Consider the following 23,633-nt stretch of genomic DNA (forward strand, 5'->3'; position numbering starts at 1 on the left):
ATATTGGGAATGGTAAAAAATAATATACAGGCTCAAAAATAAATGCACAACTGTGAAATGCTCGTAAATTCACTCTTGCTAGTGTCCCTGAACCTCAAGTTTTCAACAGTAAACTACAAAGGGTAAAGATTATATATTTGCTCCATTCTTACATTTTCTGTTTCAGAGCTGGCAAGACCTCTGGTTTACCCATAGGTAGTCATTAATATGCAGTTTTAAATCCACTTCAGGATTTCATACTAAAATGTTCCTGAGTTCATTACAAGCAAACTAAAATCAGCTGCAGTGCTCCCTCCATGGTATCTTCATGCCTTTTTAGTTTCACTGCTTATGATGATAGTTTGATTTACCATTATTATTTATCTTTCACCACCTCTGAATGTCTTACTGTATGCTGTTCAGACAACCCACCTGTGCATCTGGCATCTGTCAGGATGGTGAGCAATTCCTTGCGTATTGTTATATACATATATAACAAGAATATACATACAAAGAGAAGGATTATGACATACACGTCGTAATATTCCTTTTCTTTTTCTCTATCTTAGTAAACAGTTTTATCCCAACCCACGCATTCCACTTTGTGGGTTCTTCTTTTCAATTCTCTCCCCATCCCACTGGGAAGGGGGTAGTTAGCAAACGACCATGTGGTGCAGAGCCACCTGCCAGGTTAAACCACAACGGTCAGTCGTTCTGTATTGCTCATCCTCTTTCAAACAAACAAAAAAAAAAAGCAAAAAGCAAAAAAAAAGCTTCTTTTTAAATTTGATTTTCTTTTTCTTTTTATAAAATTCAGAGGGCAGCTCTTCACGCCCTTTTCATCATTTTCCTTCTCTGAGCAAGGGTAAGTTTCAGGTGCCACCCCCACACCTCAAGACTGAAATTCCACCTACCGCAGAGCATTCCTTTATCCAGTGACCTGTTATTAAAACTGGGCTCCTCATCAATACCTCTAGAGAATCTGACTTTTAGAAGTGGAGCCTCAAATCAATATTTAAGAATCTGTTTTACCATCTGTGGCGAGTTGCTGCAGCTTGTCACAAACCACAAGGGATGGTGCATTAGTGCTGAAAGGCAAAGCCAGATCAATAGCTAAGGATCAGTGGGTGGGAGCTTCACTATGGAGCTGCTTACATTAATGTAACTTTGCCAGTGAGTTTGTTAATAAAGAGAAATGGTGCTAAAAGAGTAAGGAATTGAAAAAAACGCGAGGCTAATCTGGAGGAACAATCATCTTTAAACCTCAGTCTCACAAAGACTTGCTTGCTTGTTTAATGCCGTTTGTTGTGAGCAATGCCGTGGAAGGTAATGGAACATGAAACTACTGTACAGCCAAATTCATGCATAAGTCTTTCCAATCTTGATGTACAAGGTGAGCAATAAGTGATTTTTTTTCCCCAGTGAAACAGGATCTTGAAAAAATAATGCTGATTTCAAGAGATATTGAAAAGCAGTATTTGTTGCTATTAAAAAATTAAGCAAACAAGACAGAAATTTTAATAGTCTGAATAATTAAAAGAATCTTACAGCAATTATTTGCTTTATCTGTGTGTAGTTGGGGGAGAGGGGTTAATGAAACCTCTTCAATCATAAATCATTCACCACTGCTTCAGGCTTTTCTTTCTTCCTACTGTTTGATAGCTGGAAGTACATAAATCAGTCTTTTTCTTACTCTGATTTAATTTTAACATATCTTGCATAACTGGAGGAAACACTACACAGACATAACTGTATTTCTGCAGAAGCATTTCCTCATCTTCACTACCATATTTTGAATGTCTTTATTATACTTCCATATAAACTGATCAGAATGGAAGCTCTGGAGCCCATGCTAAAGACAATCTTCTACTACATTTCAACAAGATTCCTGCACAAGGAAAGATCCAATCCAGCACATATTTACTATGTGTAAAATTAGAACACATCCTGAGTAGTAGTCATAATTACAAAATTATCAGGGTATAGGCACAGTTTTTTCCTTGGTATATAAAAGCATCAATGACTACGCCTTTGTAGTGCACACTTAAAAACAGATCCAGAAGTAGGATAAGGGGAACAAACTTTTGTTAAAGTGTGGGATTAAATCATCAAGGAAGCTCACATAAGTTCCCTTCCTGTCATTCAAAACCTTGCAGATTTTGCCCAAATGGACATTACTTTGACAGCAGCTTCTCAGTGCACAAAGGGAGAATGCTGGCTGTCTCTCCCTCAGATGGTAATTTGACATGAAACCAGATGCAGAAATAAAAAGCGTTATTTCCAATGTAAAGCTCACATAAAAGAAAAACAAGTTGTTTCTTTTCCAGTCATACAATAAGCATCATTCATTTGAAAAGGTCAATATTAATTAGCAAATCCAGCAGGGATACTCTGTCATAGGCTTTTTTGTGCTTCTGGTTGTTCTCTGTTGCAAATGAAAGATAATCCATATTCAGTTAGAAGTCTGAAAGCTGCCTTGTCTCTGTAATTGCAATCTCCCTTAAAAGGTTAGTAAATATCACTCATTTAACTTTTTAAATTTAACACATTCAAATATATCCTCCCTGATTCTGTTTTGGCTGCTTCCACAGTCCAGAATTCTGAAGTTTAAAATCAAGACAATCTCTAAAAAAAACATCGGATAATCAAACTCAGTCAACTGCCAGGCTGATAAGATAGTGTAATTTCTCCTAATGGAAGGGCTGGCACTTTCACGTCCAAATTTCAACTAAAAATGTGGTCAAGGGCTCTCATGGAAAGCAAAGGACACCACCGCATAACCTGGTCCCAAACCAAACCTGGAGTTCACTGTGCATTGCTCTGAAGACCACCTTACACCTTTTAGACATCAATTAACTGTTATGGTTTTACAGCAGTAATGCTTTGCACTTTGCAGGAGGACTCCAGAGAAGATGACTGCTAGGACTGCCTGTCATCTGTACATGATCCCCTACTTCAAATAAGGGGGAGGATGACCCCAAGTTTCTATTCTAGAGACCACTATGGAAATAGAGGCAATAAATCTGAAACTGAACCCCCTTTTTCTCTGAAATATTTTTTTTCTAAATTTTGCACGTGGGTAATGGATAATTGGAAACAATTTTTTAGTCTACAAAGACATTAAGAAATGAACACTAAAAAAATGCTTAAAGCAACATATCACATTTAAGCAGATTACATCTTCTAAAGTATGCAATAACTCTTAAGATATTAAGGCTATTACACTGAATATCAATAAGAGTTATACTCCAGTGACTTAAATTTCCATGCTGCATAAATATACAGTTTCCATTTTCCTCTTAATTCTGAGCTTAGTAATTCTGATAAACTCTTGAAAAATTTCTTTCACTTCTTTTCATTTCTTTCCAGATTCACATGCTCAAGCTGTTTTCTCTCACTGGCTGCTTCAATGCATGATGTGCTGAAACAGCAGTATGTACCTACCTAGTCTACCAGCTGTTTGGAAGAATGTATCTCCCAGCACATTCATAAGGAATTCTGAACACAGCATTAGTGAGACAAAACAAATTAGCAACTATTCATTAATCAAACAGTTGTGCCTTAAATTGCTGCAAGAATTCTTCATTCAGGAGAATCATAATGCATCAATAGCCTCTAACTTGTCTTCTTTATTAACTGAATTTTTTGTATGACAATTTCTGGAATTAGGGACAGGTTCCTCTGTTGCTTGGATGCTCCTAGCTGGCTGCTCTAACAGTGAGGTTATTTCAGCTGTTAGCTCCCCTAGTTTTCCAGCTCTCACAGATTCCCTGCATACTGCCTTTATACACTGCACTGTCACACGCTGCCTGAATTACACCTCAAAAAAAACCATCATTATCCCATATTATTTAGATGAATATTTTAATATTGATATAAATATTGATCTTCTTCCATAATATTTAAATCATTTCCCCATTTCTTCATGCTGGAGTCTGACTTTCGTAATCATTTTAAATCTTTACCTGTAATCCCACAGATTGCAAAAACACTTTTTTCCTCTAATGTTCTAAATAAGAAGGGTTATGAGTCTTTTTTTATGCCCCTCTCCAGAAAATTTTGATGGAACCATCTATCTCCTACTGTTTGCCAAGTCTGACAATAAAATGAAGCGGTATTATGTATGTATCTCTCCTACAGTTGCAGATTGGGCTCTCCTGGATATCCATTTGTAATGGCCACATGTTTTGCTTCTGATTGCTCACCCAGCATTGTATGATCTATTAAAGATGTGTTATAAGAAGCAGTTTCAGGTAGTCTATTAGAAAAATAACATATTGTATCATACCTTATCGGTATCTCAAAGACCATTTAAAACTCAGCTACTGACCTGATATTCTTTCAATGCCTTATGGATGGATTTGGTAGTTTGAGACAGTTTTTCTGTGGGACAGAGGTTCCCACTACAACTCATCATACAGATTGGCAGCTTGCTAATCAATCTCAGCCCAGGCACCAAAGATAAGCAGATACAGAAGTCTCTTCCATGTCAGAGCCATAAAACATTAATATGGAAAACCATGTAGCATTGCTGTCACTGATGCTGAATAGAGAGATTTCACCACTGAATTTAGCAAAACAGAAATCTTCAAGAACAGCATAATTTATTAATATCCTGTGCCAGTGATTTCTACTACAGATATTAACTTTGACATTTATTTATATAGTATAACACAGTAATTACCTGTAGCATGCTCTAGACTTACGGAAATGGAGGGGCCCTTCCTCCAAAAGCTGCAGGAGACACCAGCCTAACCATAGAGATTTGTATAACAAAAGGTCTTGGAAAAAAATAAAACCAGAAGTTCACAACATATCCTCAGCATCCAGGTATTTTTATAAGTAATATTGGGTCTTTTATCCCTAAAAATACATATGCTCACCACAATCTCAGAACAGCATCTGAAGTACAGGCTGTCATGAAATGAGACTGACTGAAGAAAGTAGAGCTGCATGGGAGAACACGAGAGTTTACAGTGACTCTAGTCATAGCTATTTTGTTTGGAAAGTCATGCCAGTCATGAGTATGAAAGGCATGAAGAGAAGTTGAGCTAGGCGAGTAAGATGTCAATCATGCATGTAACCATGTACAAAACAACAGTAAAGAGGAATCAGATGCAACAAGAATGTACTAGAGAGGTGATCATGCAAGCATTTGATCTCCCAGATTGTTTGATTCCAAAGATACATCCTTTCTGGTTGCTACAGTCTTTACATCATCAGTTTTGCATGCTTCTGAGATCTATACTGAAATCACTCCAATCAATAGGTTTCCTCCTTTTAATGCTTTGAAAGTTCTACTATTACCTTCTCAATTTTGTACTGTACATGCTCTACACACTTGGCTTCTCAATGAGCTTGACTTATTGCAGCAATGCTACATTAAATGGCTATTTTCTAACTCACAGATCTGGAAAATAGGGTTTAATCAAAGACCATTCGACCCTGAACTCCCTTCTGGCATAAAATGCCTTCTTTCATCGAGGGTTACTGTATTCTTGTTTTAATAAGTTATGATTGGCACATGGCACTGAATTACAGGGGCAAGAAGGACATATTAGTAGGGAGAAATGAAAGTATTATGGGACAGGATAACTCACAACAATGCAACAGGTCAGATTGTGCTTGCCTTTTACTTCATAGTAATGATTCCTCCTGCACGTATGAGGGCATAGAGCTAACGAAAGTAAAACACTTAGCAACTTGTCCTGAAAGTTTATTTTCTTTAGTTGGAAATCACAACCTAAGAGGTTCTGAGCACGTGCAGTACTCCTTGCAGCCAAAAGGTCTTCCCCTAGACTCTTTACTATATTTATTTCAGTTAAAAAAAAAAATAACTGTGCTAAGTTACGCAGTGCTTAAGTCTCACTTAAATCTTCAAGTATTTTCTTTTCCCTGTCCTACTAATAAGGCCCACCTACCTCAAAAGGTTCAGATACAAACTGATACAAAACCACTTACATGACCCCTGCACTAAGAAAGTTTCTCCCAGATTTCCTTCCCAATGACTGAACATTGCCAAAGACAATGAAGACCTGATTCTGTGAGATAAAAGTGTTCTAGAAGTCCAGTCCTTAAGGTGCCTAATGCAAAACCACCACAGCTCATTAGGTTCTCAGCTCCTCATTGGAAACCACCACATGACACAATGTCTGCTGTTTTTCAGTCTTAGAAGATAAGGAATAAAAAGATTGATTGCATAAGGGAAAGCACCTGGGCTTGCCAGGATAATGGTGGCATAGCCTATATTCTTTATATTCAGCAAGACATTATAAACACACATTTTCCTTCATCCCTTTGTTTGAGGACAGCCTCACGCTCTACTTGTTCTTAGGTAGGCTTCAAACACAAGTGGTTGTGAATTAGAGGCTACATCTCAAAGTCTTACACACTACATAAAATCACATTAAGACATGACATCTTCTATGAGAAAACAATATGGTGGCTTTGGGTGGTTTTTGTTTCTAGGGGTTTTTATTTGAGTTGCCTGATTAATCACAAACTTGTTGAGGATGGAAGGGATCGACACAAAGTACAATAAACATAAGGAAGGACTTACGCTTGGAATGTTTGTCACAGAGGGCTGATGCTCTCATGTCACAGAGTCTCAGGGAGCCTTTGCTGCTGCTGTAGACAAAGAGATTGCAGTGATGGGGATGAAACTCAGAGGCTGTAATTACTTCTGTCAGGTCCTCCATATTGGCTGGCTTTATATCTACAATGTCTGAACGGAAGTTTCATTAAGGAAAATTGAGTTGTTTGCAGGTTGTTTATGACTCTTACAGCCTTCTTGAAGGAAGCACAGTGATCTAAACAGCATCCATAAACTTAATACTCTTAGATAGAGATGTTCTAGACGGGGCATTTGTTTGCCTCATCCAGACAGAATCCAAAAACCACTACTGGATAACAGTTCTACAGCAGATGTCATGAGTAGTCAACATTTGTCCATGCTATGTACATAGAGAAATCAAATAAATAGTATTTAAGATTTGGAATTCCCACCTTCATTAAACCAAGTGAGAGTAGGTAGCTAAATCTCCTGTATTTGACATTGACATTACTGCTGTACCCCAGATAACACTGATGGATAGAGAACAATGTACAACTCAGACCTGCTCACTCCAGGAAAGGTTCGCTGGGTTTTATAAACAGGCATCTAAATCTAAACAGTGTTTGTGCCGTAAGTTAAAAGCCTCAAACAACAAACATGTTTTTGCAAAGGTAAATGTGTACTAAACCTCAAACAACAAACATGTTTTTGCAAAGATAAATGTGTACTAAACCAGAACTTAGCCAAACAATTTTGTGTACGTATCTAATATTATCATTTACTTTAAAAAAAAAAAAAAAAAAAAAAAAAAAAGTTTTGCAAAACAAAATTGAGCACAGTGTTGATTTTACTGCCCGGACTCTAATACTTGCAAAAGTATTAGAAATTTTATTCTTCTTTTCACATAAAAGATGCTCAATACTGAAATCAATATTAATTTCTGTAATCAAGAACAATACGTCTGGATCATTTAAGTGGACATAATCTGGAACAAAAGAAACACCAAAATGTAGTTTCCCAAGCACAGATCTGCAAGTTGGAACCCCAGATATTATCCACATCAAGTGCAACTCACTCGAGGCCTTCCCAGTATGTATCCACCCATACATGCTACCTACTTTGGGGAGTAACCCAGCAAGCATTTATTTTGAGAAGGCCAGCCTGTGGAAGATTGCTGATAAAGAATGAAAGAGTCTCATGAGAAAGCTCTAAGAAAGCAGTATATATAAAATGAAAGAAGAGTGCATATGTAAAGCAGTGTATTTACATAAGACTGTGCATTTTCACATGGCCGTTAGATAATCCACTGTAGATAAGCCGTCCAAATGTTAAGAAATCCTTGGAAGATGAAGAAGAGTAACATTACCCTATTTTTCTGATGAGGCTCAGAGAGACAGAAAATGATTTGCATAAGATCACATGGGAAATGCATGACAGAACAAACTCAAATCTATTGAGCCCCACTTCAGTTCTCTAACCCCAGATCATCTCAGTGCCTGGATTCCCCAAACATAAAATTTGAATCAGCTGACATTCAAAATTTAAACAACTCAGAGGATAAGATAAATGAGAAAATCTGTTTTACCAATGGCAAGAGAAATCATGTCTCAGGGATACTGGTTTCAGTTCCCTCTGTTCACATTTCCTAATGAAAGATTTTTAATTGATTTCTGCGGGAGTAAGGTTGAGTCCATCACCAACTTTATATTCTGTACTTTCATCTTTCCAAAAATGCAGATTTAGAGACACTGCAGTAGAATTAAACATAACAATACAAAAGATTCAGAGATAATTATTTTGAGGACTCTGCATAAACAAATACCACACACTATTTTACACCACATGATTTTAAAAGCAAAGCATCAGCAAGATTATAAATACTTCGTGACATTCAATAACAACTGGGAAATGAATTAATATTTCACTTCAACTGCATTCCCTCTTGCACTTTCACATCCATCTCCAATAATCCACCATGATTAATATTAGTGCAATGAATATTAAGATGTAGCTACATTGATTTACCTAATCTTATAAATTATCACTAAATCGTCTTGAAAATTAATAGGAAGAAAAATAACCTTTATTCAGTTATTTGTGTTTTGTATATCTGTCTCAAGAAATACATTTAAGTGAAAGCAATTGCATTCAGTGATTGAATTGCTTTCAGGAGTTCAGAGAAATTATAGTAACTCAATACAAGAATTTCACCTCTCAGCACAGAGATGAATTATTGCTGAGCAATGAGAAAGATATAAAAAATAAATAGAGTATGTGAAGAGTCATGGTAAGTATCATTTTTCCGGATGTTGTGGACAATGTTGACGAATTTCCCTTCATTGTATAAAATGAATAACCCTATGCTGAATAATGAAATTAAGCATTCCATTTGCCTGCCAGAAAAGCATAAAATACTTTAAACAGACTGTATTTCCAGATGTGATCTAAATCTCCACTGAGGAAAAAACTCATTGCCTACTGAGGATCATGGAGAAAATGCACCACAGGAAATTCATTGTTTCATTGGATTTAGAAAAAAAACAACTAACACTTGTATTAAGGGGAATAATCAAAGGAATAGAGAGCTGTGGAAGATACTCCAAGCAATAGAAGGAAAAACAGCTTTTGCTTTGACAGCTATAAAACCCAATGTATCAAATGAAGAGCATGTCACACAAAAGAATATTTTCCTCCTCTTGTGATTTTTGCCATCTATTTGAAAACAATCAAATACAGCTTGACATGTGATGTGTGGAAACTGTATTTAAACTAGTATGACATGGGCAAGCATCTCCCATGAGACACTGCATTTCCATTTTTCCATCTTCCCTTTTTTTCCCCTTTTTAAACACAATGTCTCTCAGCAGGCAAATATCTAAAAACTTGGCCCTGACAATGTTGCTCAGAAATCTGCCATTTGGTGAACTAGCAGAGCTCAATGAAAAGGATATTTGGCAGAAATTGATTAAATGAAAATGTCATTGCTGAAAAGTATTCTAATGTCAGAAAGCTATAGAGCCACTTCTAAACTAATGGCTTCCCTTGCAATTTTATCTCATGGAAAGATGTCTGGATCAGGTCGCAGTCCTTCTCCCTCAGTTCACCCACATGTCAAGCATCAAAGTCACATTTGAGACCTAGTCTACCACACCATGTGATGCATTTCCAAGGTGTGCAAAAAAAACATAAAGACCAACACTTTCAAAGAGAATGAATGACTTAACAGCCTACAATTGGCAGTGCACAGGGATATAACTGTTGTCCTTAAAAAAAAAAAAAAAACAACAGACCTTAGTGCTACTGGGCCTGAACAGGAATTTCCCTCAGAAAATGAGAAAGGTCTTCACACTGCTTTCACTCTCATACAGGCTTGCCAAGGAGGAATTTCCAGCCCTGGCAGATTGCACTAAGAGAAGGCTGATCTGGTGCCTTGGCAGCTATAGGGAATACATTAGCAGAATTTTCAGTCCTTAACACTAGAACAAGTCTCTGTTCCTCCTATACCACCTATTTGCCACCTCCTTATATACCAGGTGTCACCACTATTGCTTAAGGAAAAGCACAATTAACAATGCGCAACAACACGCAGTTGGAGGGATGCAATCTGAGTGCAGAATTCAGTTACACTGTATGATCAGCTGTATTCCATTTGTGCTGCTGTTGCGCAGCTGATAATAAAATGAGGACAACAGGACGAAGATGATTTGTTCCACTGCCTCTGGGCCACTAGTCAAGCAGAAAAATGTGAGATGCCTCTGTGAGAAGCCGCTCCATGAAGTTTCTTCTAGTGCAGGTTACAACCATAACCCTCACCTTGATCCAAAATGTCAGTTGATCAGACTTCTCCATTTGATCAGCCAGAGCATACATGAGCATGTGTGCTTAATGCTCATGCCAGAACATGTATTACGAGACAGTGGAAAATACATAGGGCTCCTGCTGAGCAAAACAGGTTCCAGAATGAGTTTCCCTGTATGATAATGGATACATAGCTCTTTCCTCAAAACAGATTAAATTCCCTTTGAAGTGAACAGTATGCATAAAGAAACAGCTGCTTCATCTTCTAGAAACCAACAAGGAATACTATCAGAAACCAAATCTTGTAGATAACAAACTTACAACTCAGAAGATACAGCACATAAAGGCCTTATTCCTAGTTGCATTCATTTGGATTCATTTTTGTATCTTCTGCATGTTCGCTGAAGGAAGGAAATTACTGGCATATTCACATTCAGGCTGCAGAAAAGAATTTAACTGCATCTCAACTGCAATGCAGAAGAGAGGCTTTATTTAGGAAGTCAGACAGAATTTTCCTTAGTAACTTCATAAGAAAAAAAAATCCTCTTTTTATTTCAATATATGCTGTTTTGTCACTTTATTTTTACCCCTGAGTGGGATTTGTTTTCTTTTTAAATTTGTAAGCACTTTCAAAAAATAAAATTCAGCATAGCACATCCTTCCAGACTTGGCTATTACTTGTGTTTTCCACAGAGGTCTGTTCCAGCTCCTAATTTTGTCTGCATCTCACACCTACATCCTAGCCTAGACCTAGAAATATTCACTGACTAGGAGCTGAAATCAATAGCAATTCATGGAAGCTGCCAGGGCTTCAGTTTAGGGTAATTGATTGCTGTGGTCCTGTTGAGGCTCTACACTTTTAATATAAGCATTTCTCCAAGTGATTTCTTCTGTTAGTAATTTAGTGCACACAATTTTCATTATAAGGAGGGAACTGTGATGCTTACAAATCAAGCTCTACCAGTTTTACACTTCCTACATGGTGGTTATATCATTCCTATACCATGTGTCAACTGAAGGAATTCATTCCAAATACTCAGTTTGCTTGCAGGCTGCATCTGCAGAGAGCAGAGAAAGGATCAGGCCTCAGCATGCATGATGTGATTACATTAATTTACTACGAAAGGCAGAAGAGAGCCCTAACTTTTTAATAGCTATCCTCTCACTGTTTCTTCTCATTCCTTAAAGATGTAACATACGTTTACACTGTTGAAGGACAATTCTGCAGTAGGCATGTCACAACACTAAGGATGCTACTGGATAGATTCCAGCTTTTTAATCTCTTTGTCCAAGAGTCAAGGACTTCTGGAATGGATTATCAATAGGTTAATGATTTTGGCCTGTTTGTCAAATTTCTGTCTCTTACCTTAGGCAGAGAGATGACCCAGTATTTATTCTCTAAGTACTCCTAATAGCCAATGTCAATGCTTTTTATCATGCAATATTCTCCCACTGCTCCACTAAAAGCATGTGCTATATGGGTTTTATTAAAAGCCCAGGGAGTTGCAATTATGTTGTCTGTGCCATTTTACTCTTCTGAACCACGAAAAAAGAAACTGCTGCATAAGTGTTTGCTCCTTCAAGCTGTCTTGTACCTAATATCTGCTAATGCAAGGTATTGATCCATTTGTGAAAATGACTTAGTAGTACAAGGTCAGTCCAATTCCATTTTTAAATTCCACAGTCCATACAACAATGATTCTTCAAGATATCAAACTGGAGCTGGGAATTCTGGCAGCCACCTCACACACGGATGGGGATTTGCTGATGTTGATTGGCAACAAAATGTTTCCATTGAAGGCATTTAGCTGGTGCCATTATGATAGAACAAAGGCTTCTGACAGCTTTTTTTTTTTTTTCCTGTATTTTTCCTCATATTTGGATTATGAGATAGATAGAGAAATAGTAAAATTGCTACAGGTCTTTCAGCTCAACCTGGAAAACCAACCCATGGACAATTATGTTAGGTGCCAGGTAAACACAAAGTAAAAAAGACTGGTCATTATATAAAGAGCAAGTACAAAGTGCATACAAAGAATAGATGAGGTAACAGTAACAGAGATCTCTGAACTCTCTTAACTTATGATGGTGCTCCATGGGCAATGGCATCACACATGCTCAGCATAGAACTCTTGGTGCAAGAATTTCCTCACAGTCTAATAGCTAAGGCTTCAGTCAGATTTTTGTCCAATTTTGTCCTCTATTTATGTTCCTAATATCATAAAACCTAGGAAGAGAAGAGAGGTGGATATTCAGAGCCTTATTACATTTGTCTTTTAGAGATGCAACGGTGCAAATCAGATCCAAATTTTCTCATAGATAGGCTTGCTCATGCATATTGCAACCACTAATTTTCTTAAAGAATAACAAAGTTAACGTAGCTACTGGAAAACGTTGATGTAATTAAAAACTGAATCTTCAGCTTGTTTTTTAGAACAAAATGCCTGCCTTTTCATCTGGAGACCCACTCACATGCCTGTTTTATCTGTAACCATATGCATATCCAAATTTTCAAAAGCAACAAAATCATTATCTGCAGATGCATGCAGTTGAGAGCAAAATTAAGTGGATGAGTCAACACAAGACCTGCGCTTAAAAGCACATCTGGAGTTTTCAGTCCATAGTACTCTACCACTGAAAGGTTGCAAAGCAGAATTCAGTTGATATATTTGCATGTTAATTAATTATGATTTGTCTGAAACTACTGTGAGATGCTGAACATTGCATTTGAAACCTAGCAGATATCAGCAACACTTCAAGTGTGTATAAAATATCACTGGAAAAGACCTATGAAAGTCACCTAGCTCAGCTTCTGTTAGGCAGCAGTTTTTTCTATGGTATGGCAAATGGCACCATGTGTTACACACCAGCCAGGGCTGCAAGAAAAGGCACAACTTCAGTACAATAAAGCAAGGAAAATTTATAAATTGTGGCAAAATCATCTCATCGTTGACAAATGTATTATCCTGAAATGAATGAGATGTTTAAAAGAGAACTGAGAAGGAGCCTCTTCATTTGCCGAGTCCAGTCTCCTATAGTACAGAGAAGTACAGCATATATAACTTCCTTAACTGCATCTTAGAATAGCCAGGGATTTATAGGCAAATAGAAATAACACTTTTTAAAAAGTCTATGCAATAACAGGGAATACTATCAATAAATTTATTTCTTGACACCTATTAAAATCTCATGCATCTTGGGAAGATCTGTCTTTTAAGAGGCAGATGCAGAGTTTCTAGCTGGAGGGTACAGACTCTTTAAAGGATTTTGGTGGAGTTTCTCCTTTCCCTATATGCAATTTATTCGTTCACATACCTTACAGAAATATTTTACAGAAATCCCCAGAGCAGCAGTATTTGTGCCATATATAAAAGTATTCCACATTTTTACTGAAGTCATATTTGAACTCAAAGATTCACTGTTTGCACAGTTCAGCTACCTAAAAATAGGTCTTTTAGAGCATAGTGTTCTCTTCTTCCTTGCATATATACTACAGAAGCAGTAAAACAAAACAATCTATCTTTAAAATATCTAAATGTTTCTGAAAAATAATTACTTTAAAAATACTGACAAAGGCTTCAGTTCAGATTTTATTGCGATGTTTCTGCCTGCAAGCACTTTGCACTGCCAAGAAATCCTTGAAAATCAGCAATGTGAAAATGAAAATAAGGAACAAATCCTCATGAGAATCTCCAGAGTGAAAGTTTTTAAGATCATCTCTATTAACACACATAACATACCTTCTAACAGGACTATGACCTAGCTGATTAATCTATTGAAAGATTTACAAAAATGCCCATCAGCTTCCCCTCTAGGCATTGCAGAGAATCACGGATTCCTGAGGTTTTAAACAGCAATATTATTCTTTGAGGGAAAGGAGTTTGATATCCACAGCCGCACGGTTGTTTGCTTAATCTCTTCAGGAGACTGATTCCAGATAAGTCGCATAACTATTCAGTATGAAAACTGTCATAACAGGTGTATTTTTAACTCTAGTCTTCTCATCTTATATAAGTTAATATGTGTTTTATTTACAAGAGCATTTTCACTCCAAAAGGCCCTGAAAGTGAACTCCCTAAATGGAAAGTATTGTAATTTCATATATAATGGCAATAGTACAGAGCAATTTTTCCCAGTGATTATTATGAGAGCAGACAAGAGAAACTGAAATGTCTACCCTAACAAGAAGTACACTGGCTACCTCAACAGCAAAAAAAAAAAAGCTATCAGGGTTTCAGGACTCAGAAGTGCAGTCTATATGGCTTTCAATGCTGAGATGACTGCGTGGGCATTTTCATTACATCTCTATTCTTCTATGGAAGGTCTTTGAGCTAAAAGATTTTAGCTGATGAACACAGCAGTAACATTTTCTTCTTCTTTATGTTAATAGTCCACAAAAGATTGTGTTTTGCAAGGTTAATTTCAAGTCCAAACTCACAAGGGAATGAGAATAATTAGGCCCATTTAAAAGAATTCTCCCCTCTGGCAGAGTCAATTGAATTATTTATACATTATCTTTTCATACAATTGTACCTAGGACTGCATAAATGTTTTTTTTGTCTAACTTTCAATAAATTCCTAACACTTGTGTTTCAAGTTGGATGCACCGCCTGCACCTGCGACAACAGAGAATGGCTCACTTTTAAAATGCTTTGAGAAATTAATCCAGAGGGAAACAGAAACATGCAGTTTAAAAGCTTCCGCAATGATACCATACGGATTAAAACTGCTCAGCTGAAGAAATAAAATTAGCAGGACAATAAACCTTGGGTTGAATCCTGTTACCTATTTCTGCAGGAATAACTTCACTGACTGCAGCCGCACTGCGCTAAGATTTGAGTGCTCCTTAGGTGAGAATCAGTTCTATGATGCAACCCTTTAGCTGCAATTCCTCCCTACATTCCTGCAATATTCTTTGCAACAGTTCCCACACCCCTCTTTGCTGAGCGATCTCAGATTGCAGATAAAACCTAAAAATTCTAATGAGATGCTAAGGTGAAAATGGAAACCTGTCTGATGCTGTTCAGATTAATTTCAGCTCTACAGAGTGCTCTTTCTCTCTTTAACACTTAAGAAAGTTTGAGATCATGGCACCTGAAATCACATTCCTGGTACAACATAGTTATTTGTTTGCTACAGTCAGAAAAACAACTGAGCCAAGTAGACTGGAAAGCAACTCACTGCAGAGATCTATAAAAAAAATTTTTGTATTTGTTTTTTCTTACTTAGATCACTCTACAAACACATCAATATAGTGAAATCCCACCACTACTCCCTAATGTTATAAGTTCTGACACGAGTTTTGTGGGTCCTGGATTTCACTATATTCTTCACTGTCTGCTGCAACTCCAGATAATTTTCTTTTTTGTTTTTGCAATTCACTTTAAGTTTCTAAAAACCAGAAGTATTTTAATGCCTCTGGCTGTTTTTCCTTACCTCTGCAGCAACTACATAATGGGTATGCATCACGATTTAGAGACAACTGCATTAGAGAAGATGGAGAGCTAAATAAAGAGTAATCCATTAAAAGGTTAACAGAATCACATACTTATTCATTCAAATTGTGTATGGACAGGAGTGATAAGTAAGGAAATTAGGTACACTGATGAACAAACTAACATTTTTATTAAACAATAAATCTGCAGTGCAGTAGTTATCCCAAAGCTATAGCTATGCTCAAATCACTTTAAATTAACTTCTTCAAAACCAACTTCAGAAAAAAAAAAAAAGAAGAAAAAAAAAGACGTTGACTTGTCTTTGCCAAGAATGCCAAGGCCTCAGCTACAATTGGTTTTTCACAGCCAGGCTGAACACCTCCCATTTATTTATTTTTAGAAGACAGTTAGATAGGGAATATTTTCATAGTTATATCCCATGTCCTGAAGACAACTGGTATCTGATCCTCCAGCCGTGGACTGCTTGCTTTTGCTGCAGTGCACGTTTGAGCACTCTGGATGGATGGCCTCAGACAGCAATTTGATGCTAAAAGACTATTTAACTAGCTCTGATATCTCTCTTTTTGCTATCAGATATGTTCTTTCATCCAATTCTACTTGACTAGCTGACAATCACATTCTTGAGATATGAGTCAACTTAAGGTGATGGGAACAGTTAAAAACTGATGGTTTCTGACAAGGAGTGAAAGGACAAAACAACACGAAAGTTTCAAAGACTACTTTTGCAAACTTACGGTTTCCATAGCTCTCTGAATCTGGAATTAGTCTTCTAAAAGACACAGTGACTTCTCTCTGTTTCTTGAAAACAAAAATCCTTAAGGTTCTTACAGTCACTGCTCGTGCAGTCTCGTTTGTCAGAATTATTATCTATTACTTGAATCACACCAGCTAGCTATGGATGAAGAACACAGGATAATATACAAACACAGAACTATCTCAGCTCTTAAAAAACATAGTCAGGATATTTGTGCTATATGATGATCACATCAGAAATAACCGTGCCCACATGTTGGGCATAATTTTACCTCAACAGAAGTAGAACCAATTCAGTGCCTGTAAGTTTCTGAATAATTGTGTGGTAGAAGCTGTAGCTATGTCAGAGGCTGTAAGAACCTAGAGGTGACCTAGAAATGCAGTTTCCTTTGGCACTTTGCACTAGGGACACAGAAACAGATGAGTCTGGTCAGAGTTCATGAAAGGCTCTGCTGCTATCAGGGTTTTATACAGTTCAGAGAAGATGGCAACTTACAACTGCATATACTTTTATATTAATTTTATTCCACAACTGATACTAAAAACATTTCTTATGTTCTTAAACAAAAGAATCCCTACTGCATTTTTCCAAATCAGCAATAAAAATATATGTCAAGGACTTTCTCAACTACTACAGTTCTAAAATCCTCATTTTAGAGGTCACATGGGATATTTTGCTTACGACTGAAAATTCTTTATTTTATCCCATATTTAACTATAATGCTTACAAAGAACAGGTGCTGGGTGCATTATTTGATTACATACCCATGGAGCCAGTGTGGTCCCCAGTCTAGCAGCCAGAAAATTTTCCTCCTTCTATATTCTTCTTAATTACTATTTATCCAGTATTACATATCCAATTAGTGTAGACCACTACAGAATCTTAAACATATTAAAGAAAAATCAAAGATCAGGGATATCTAGTAACACTGTTTAACAGCTCCATTAAAATAATGATTGAGTTTTACTCTAAATTAGAGCTGCCTTTATCCAACTTAATGTATATCAGATATTCTTTTTATGGTGTATACATAACTTTAATATTGGAACTCCATCTAGCTTTGCTTGTACACATCAGTGATGTTTGGTACGTAGCTCATATTTTAGCTTAAATAAAGTGCCATTTAATCTATAGATGGAAGTAAAGGAAAGCAGGATCTCACCATGCAAGATTCAGATTCTGAGCTGAAATTCCAACAAACTATTTAACTCAATAATCTTTGTTTAATTGAGTACAAAGTGGGGCTGAGACTGACTAGCTTCACATTTTCAGTATAATTATTTAAAAATACATTTATTCCAATGTATTTCATTGCATTAAAGTACAACAAGCATCTCAGTTATAAAGAAAAGATCCATATCATGACCACTTAAAATCTAATTACTAGCAGATGAGAAATGACAACGTAACAAAGAACCTAACAGTTAGGAGTTGATATTGGTGTGAACTTTGCGTATTAAAAGGTTTAATATATTAGAATTTCTTCTCTCTTTTTTCTTTTGTTTTCAGCCTTTTTCTCTTCCATGCTGCCCTTTCCTATGACTTAGCAGGATAGGGCACCTGAGCCTTTATTCAGCTTTCACAAGTCTTCCTCAGTTAGAGCATAATTCAGCACTCACTGAAACATACAGAAAACTTCCAGCTCACAGTACTCAGACGTGAGTTAGGTGCCAAAATCTTTGACTACTGCCAATAGCTTTAGCTAGAAAGCCAGTATTACCCTGCTGGGAAAAAATAAATAAATAAAAAATGGAGACCAAAAAGTACACTACATCTATCTAGAATCTAAGCCTGTCAAAAATAGCTTTTTTTCCCTCGGTTATTCAAGTAGGAGTATTTTAATTAGGAGAGCAGAGCAACTGATCTTCATTAGCTACACTGTAAAGCAAGCATTTCTCAATAGTTACACTCTAAAAGAGCTTGCCAAACCATACAAATAGGGTACATCCTGCAATCTCTTCTGCAATCCCCTGCTTCTGACTTAAAGACCTGATTTTAGCTCTGCAGATGCCTTCATTTGTCTTTAATGGAGAGAGACCAAGACAAAGCCTGTGGGAGAAGGAGGGACTCAGGGAAATATAGAACATGAGGAAAGCTACTCTATTTTGCTAGCGACAACTCAACTCAATTAGAAAAGGGCTCCTTGATGCAGTGTTCCTTCCAAACACACAATGCAGACTGTCAGAACTTTTCTTGATAGAACAGGAAGCATTAAAATGTAATATACAGAGCTATCAAAAGGAGAGAAATAACATCTTCCAACTGTCCAAACAGAGAGCATATGCCTGAGGAAAACAGAGCTGAGGGTGGGGTAGCAGCGGATTTTAATGGAGTTAAGGCTTTTTCTCCAAGAGCAAGAAAAACACACTGTGAACAGTTTGTGCACAGTCATCGTGTCAGAGGAATTTTTATAGAAACAACCACATCTCACTGAAGGGCATAAACCTGTCAGCTTCCAGCTCCAAGAATGCCAAGAGTAAACTGCATGTTTGCTCTCAGTTTAGCATTCAAATGCATAGCACTGAGATAGGGAACAGGAATTCTGCAAGGCGGCAGGCTGCCCCAGGGCACGCCGTGATATGCCCTGTGCAGTTCAGATGCACATCAGGTTGTACGAAATTGGTCTCCATCTACATAATCTGTTATTTTGGTGATATTATTTCTTTGCTTTTTTGTTGTTTATTTCTTACGTAAATTAATTTCCCTAAGATACAGTGCCTAACGATCTGACTATCCATGATATGCTTCAAATACTGGAATACATTAGACTATAAGAAGGCCCTATGGTGATTTGCTAATTAGCTTAACTCTTATGGGACAGAGAAGTAGGAATTTTTTATTAAATCAGGATAACAGTGGACCATATTGATCTGACTGAGAAACGAGTATTTTAGTCAAGATGAGTCTCTAGATGAGTACATGCTGGAAACAGTGATGTTGTTTCCATAGCAATGCCATGACTGCTGCTGAAGTGAAATAGTGCGCTACCAGGAAATGAAGGGAGTTCAAGTGCTATGAGCTACATACTTCTGTGAGTGATCCAAATACATTCTCATAAAGAATATTTAGTGCAGCTAGATAGTCCAAAGATTGCTGCTGATGTGAAGTAAGCCTTATCAGTATGCTTCCAGCGCTGCAGTTTTCTCATTCAGTACACCAAAGATGACTTATCTAAATGCTTCAGCTATGGGCAACACTGCTAAGCCATTTCAGACTGAACATTAACAAATACAGCAACCTTTACCTCCCTTCTTTTCCAGTGAAGAGTATCATCTATAATTAAGGACACTCTCGTTCTCCATAACATGATCACACACATTAAACCTTTCAGCGAAGAAAAGCCTCATATGTGTAATTATTTACTAGCTGACCCTCTTGCTTCCTTTCCTCTCACCTCCTCCCCCCTTTCCTCATCCTGCTCAAACAATACTGAGCAAACATGCTTGCAAGCGGGAAGTCATGTACAAAAGTTCTGCATATTTCTCACAAAAATTTACAGTCATAGCATAAAACTCACTTCCCTGCTTTTCACCCCAGTTACTGTTTATGCTAATATCAACGCAAACCACAAAGTCACTAACTGTATTTTGCTTGCCTAAGGCTCTACCTAAAGTGCATATTTTGATCAAATTTTGCAAAGCTGAATTATTTTCCAAGGCAGCCAGAACGAGAACTAACTTAAGATCTGCACTGCTTTGTCTTTTTGTTTTGAAATACACAAAGAATTCTCAGTGATTCACAGAAGTGCTAAAATAATGATTATAACCCAACTGAAGCCATTATAACTGTCCTCGACTAAAATTTTAAAAGACAAAGTATTTTACTTAAAAAACCCCAGCATATCACTGTTAATCTGACAGTTTTTCTCCAGCTTTTCCCCGGTAATTTGTAAAGATGTTCAAACATCAGCTGAATGTCCAGAAGCTCTACCACTGTATTTGTGGTGCCATCGTCACAACAGTCTCTTGGGTAAATAGACTGCAGTTCATTATATGCAGCACTGCTGTCTCTGAGGGAAAGTAGAAAGACAAGTATGTACCACTGCCAGATCCCTTATTAACAAATGCAACTAAGAGCTAAATATTTTCTATTTATTGTTTTAAACGTTTCAAGGAATCAAACCCCCAGTGCAAAACAGCATGATGTTTCACTTCCATTTTACATCTAGTAAGAAAGTGTGAAGCAAGCATTTTTAAAACTCAGTCTCCTCTTGTCTGCTCTCTTAACTCTTCTGCAGAACAAGGCACCAAACCAAGCAACATTCAGGTTTGATATTAGGAAAAAATCATTCTCTAAAAGAGTAATAAAGCATTGGAATGAGCTACCCAGGGAGGTGGTGGAGTCACCATACCTGGAAGTGTTCAAGAAGAGGGCAGGAGTGGACATGGGGACATGGTTTAGTGGGCATTCAGCGGGCGATGGGCTCACAAGTGAACTAGATGATCTTAGAGGTTTCGGTTAGAGATTCAGTTTCGTTACTGGGCAGATTTCAAAATCTACTGGAAAACACGCTGCTGCAATTTTACAAGAACTTAAAGGGTCCTATATAGGGGAAGAAAAAAAAAAAAAAAAAATACCTGCCACTGTGGCCAGTATAGCAAAAGCAGGCTGCCACCTAAGTTTAACCACCTCTTTACTAATGTTTTTATCAGTGTTCTCTCTTATCACTGCCTAAACTGTCTCATGACCACCTGACAGGTATTCATTCACGCGTATCTAAAAGAAGTAGCAAGATCTGTATTGAATCCAGGAAAAAAAACAGTTATTCCAAAGTTATCCACACAAGTATCCCCAAAGTTTATAAACAAAAAGTTTCCCATCCTAAAACTCAGAAACAGAGTCTGATTTCACCCCCAATCAGCAGTTTTAGAACATCCTCAGACACTTAACAGCTTACTTACTATAAACTGTGTAGTGTTGTAAGGGTTAAATTAGTGATTCAAACACAAACTCTAGAAAACACACTTATTAGTAAATATTCCACAACAGGAAGGTGTGCATAGTACACACAGCTGTGACTGAATACAACAGATGAGTACACACAAGTAGGGTCAGTAACATTCTAAATAATAGTTATTCAGTCTCAAGTACCTTTGATGTCCATGTTGTATCATCAAGACATATGGTAGCATTTATGGTCTTGAAACTGTTTTCCAGCTCTTCACAGGTACACTGCTAGTTTGAAATATCTTTGTAGAAAACACTTTAGAAGACTACATATAAACATTTTCATACAAAGGGTAAATGAATTAAAATTCTGTTAATCAGGCTATGAAACCTAAAGTTCTCATACAGAATTTCTTTAAACTTTCTGTACCAATTTCCTCATCCACAAAATAGCAGACAAATTTATCTATCCACCAGCTCCTTACTCTTTTGTGAAGATTAATTGTTCAACATGTACAGGAGAAAGGAAAATATATGCATACAAAGAATTACCTTACACCACCTTATTCACAATGCTTCTGTTCTGATTGTATCAATACTCTCAGTAATGTTTTATTTTCAAGTATTTACACACATTTGGGATTTGAAAATTCATTTGGATCTGATATTTCAGTCACTAAGCTCTTATCATGAGAAATGAGTCATTAAAATCTCAGGTCATCCTCATGAACAACAACAAATAACTGTTTTGTTTTGTTTTTGAAGTTCTCAGAAAAATTCATCCTCACAATCCATACTTCATAAAGCATCTTTTAACACAACAGTAGGGGACTGCCAAAAGCAAAGACTTACATAAGTATTCAGGAGTGTGGTTTGGTTATCACATACAGACATACAGAGACTGCTGTTCTCATTGTGACTCATCGCTCTGCTTCAGAAGAGGAAGAATACATTCATCAGGCACCTACAAACGTGCCCAGGAGAGACACAAGAGTGGAGGGTGAAGCTACAGTGAGAAGGACACTGTGAGAAGCCACACTGCTACTCCATAGAGATGAGCTGGCAAAATAATTTCTCACTCTGTCCTCTCATATGAAACTACAGAAGTACAGTTGCTTGAATATCAAAGGCAAACACTGCTGCATTTTAAAGGACCACCTAAAGATTGATCCTAGAAACAATCTTGTTAAAGAAGGCACCACTGATCTCACTTAATGTAGACGGGTGAAAGGCAGAAAAGAAATACCTCAATTTGTTTCCAAACTCATATTACCAACAATAAATGCACCTGTCATTCGATACTACAAATGCAGTCCCATTTGGATTTTTGTTTTTAAGGACATCAAGAATTGCTTCACTTTATATATTTTTTCCTCTGACTTTAATAAAGCACAGGCCAAGCTCCAGAGATTAACTAGCCTACAGATCGAGAAACATGAAAGACCAATAGGAAAAGGAAAAAGAGCTCTTCGTGTTGGCAAAAGGAATTTGTCCACAGCAGTATCTAATATCAACATCTAATAGTCCTTCATACAATTCTATGGATAAATATTCTTCTAATTCCTCTTGAAATAAAACAAAACAACAACAAAAAAGGGCATACAATATTCTGAACTGGCTCCATAATCTATTTCTTGTCTTTCTCTTCCCTTATGTTCTGTAACACACAGAGAAGCATTTTTCTTGACTTCATTTTTTCTGGCTCCTCCTGCACTGTGCAGTGCAGTGCAGGGGCAGCCTCCCTGACTGCAATGATCCCACAACATGGCTTTCAGGATGATGCCAGCACCTGATACAGCAATGACTGCATTAACTCCAAACAGAACTCACACGAAGCAGGCAAGCCTAATCCCCGAACTATGCACATCTGAGAAATAAGGGTTTTGTGCAGCAGGGTGGCTGAGAACAGGGGACAGAGGAAGAATAGTCCTTTCAGGAAAAAAAAGTTACAAAAAAGTGGTGCAGCTCAGCATGAAATGTCTTAAGGAAATTACAGTATGCTGTAACATGCTAGTCAGGTGGATGGTTATCATTCAGTCATCATCTGCTTTCTGTTTATGTGTCACTGACCAACTCCAGGACTGCTATTTTTCACAAAATTCCCTAAATTTTGCAACCTCTTAGCTGTCCTTTATGATATCTGAGTGTTTTCTGTTACAAATACTGCCTGGATTCTGGTAAGGGTAAGATATATTTATAAATTTGC

At 37.2% G+C, this 23,633-nt stretch overlaps 1 protein-coding gene across 5 annotated transcripts in view; it reads right to left on the minus strand.

The window, feature by feature from the left end:
- The window catches only part of PPP2R2C (protein phosphatase 2 regulatory subunit Bgamma), a 170,469-nt gene that overhangs the window by 20,164 nt on the left and 126,672 nt on the right, over window positions 1-23,633 (minus strand). For all 5 annotated transcript variants that reach the window (XM_042871960.1, XM_042871963.1, XM_042871961.1 and 2 more), the window contains one exon: window positions 6,539-6,703. In XM_042871960.1, the coding sequence (XP_042727894.1) occupies window positions 6,539-6,703 (165 nt within the window). The remainder of the gene's footprint in view (window positions 1-6,538; window positions 6,704-23,633) is intronic.

Source organism: Lagopus leucura, unplaced genomic scaffold (genome assembly GCF_019238085.1).
Source record: "Lagopus leucura isolate 7727_CA_CO unplaced genomic scaffold, USGS_WTPT01 Super-Scaffold_100004, whole genome shotgun sequence".
Lineage (NCBI taxonomy): Eukaryota > Metazoa > Chordata > Aves > Galliformes > Phasianidae > Lagopus > Lagopus leucura.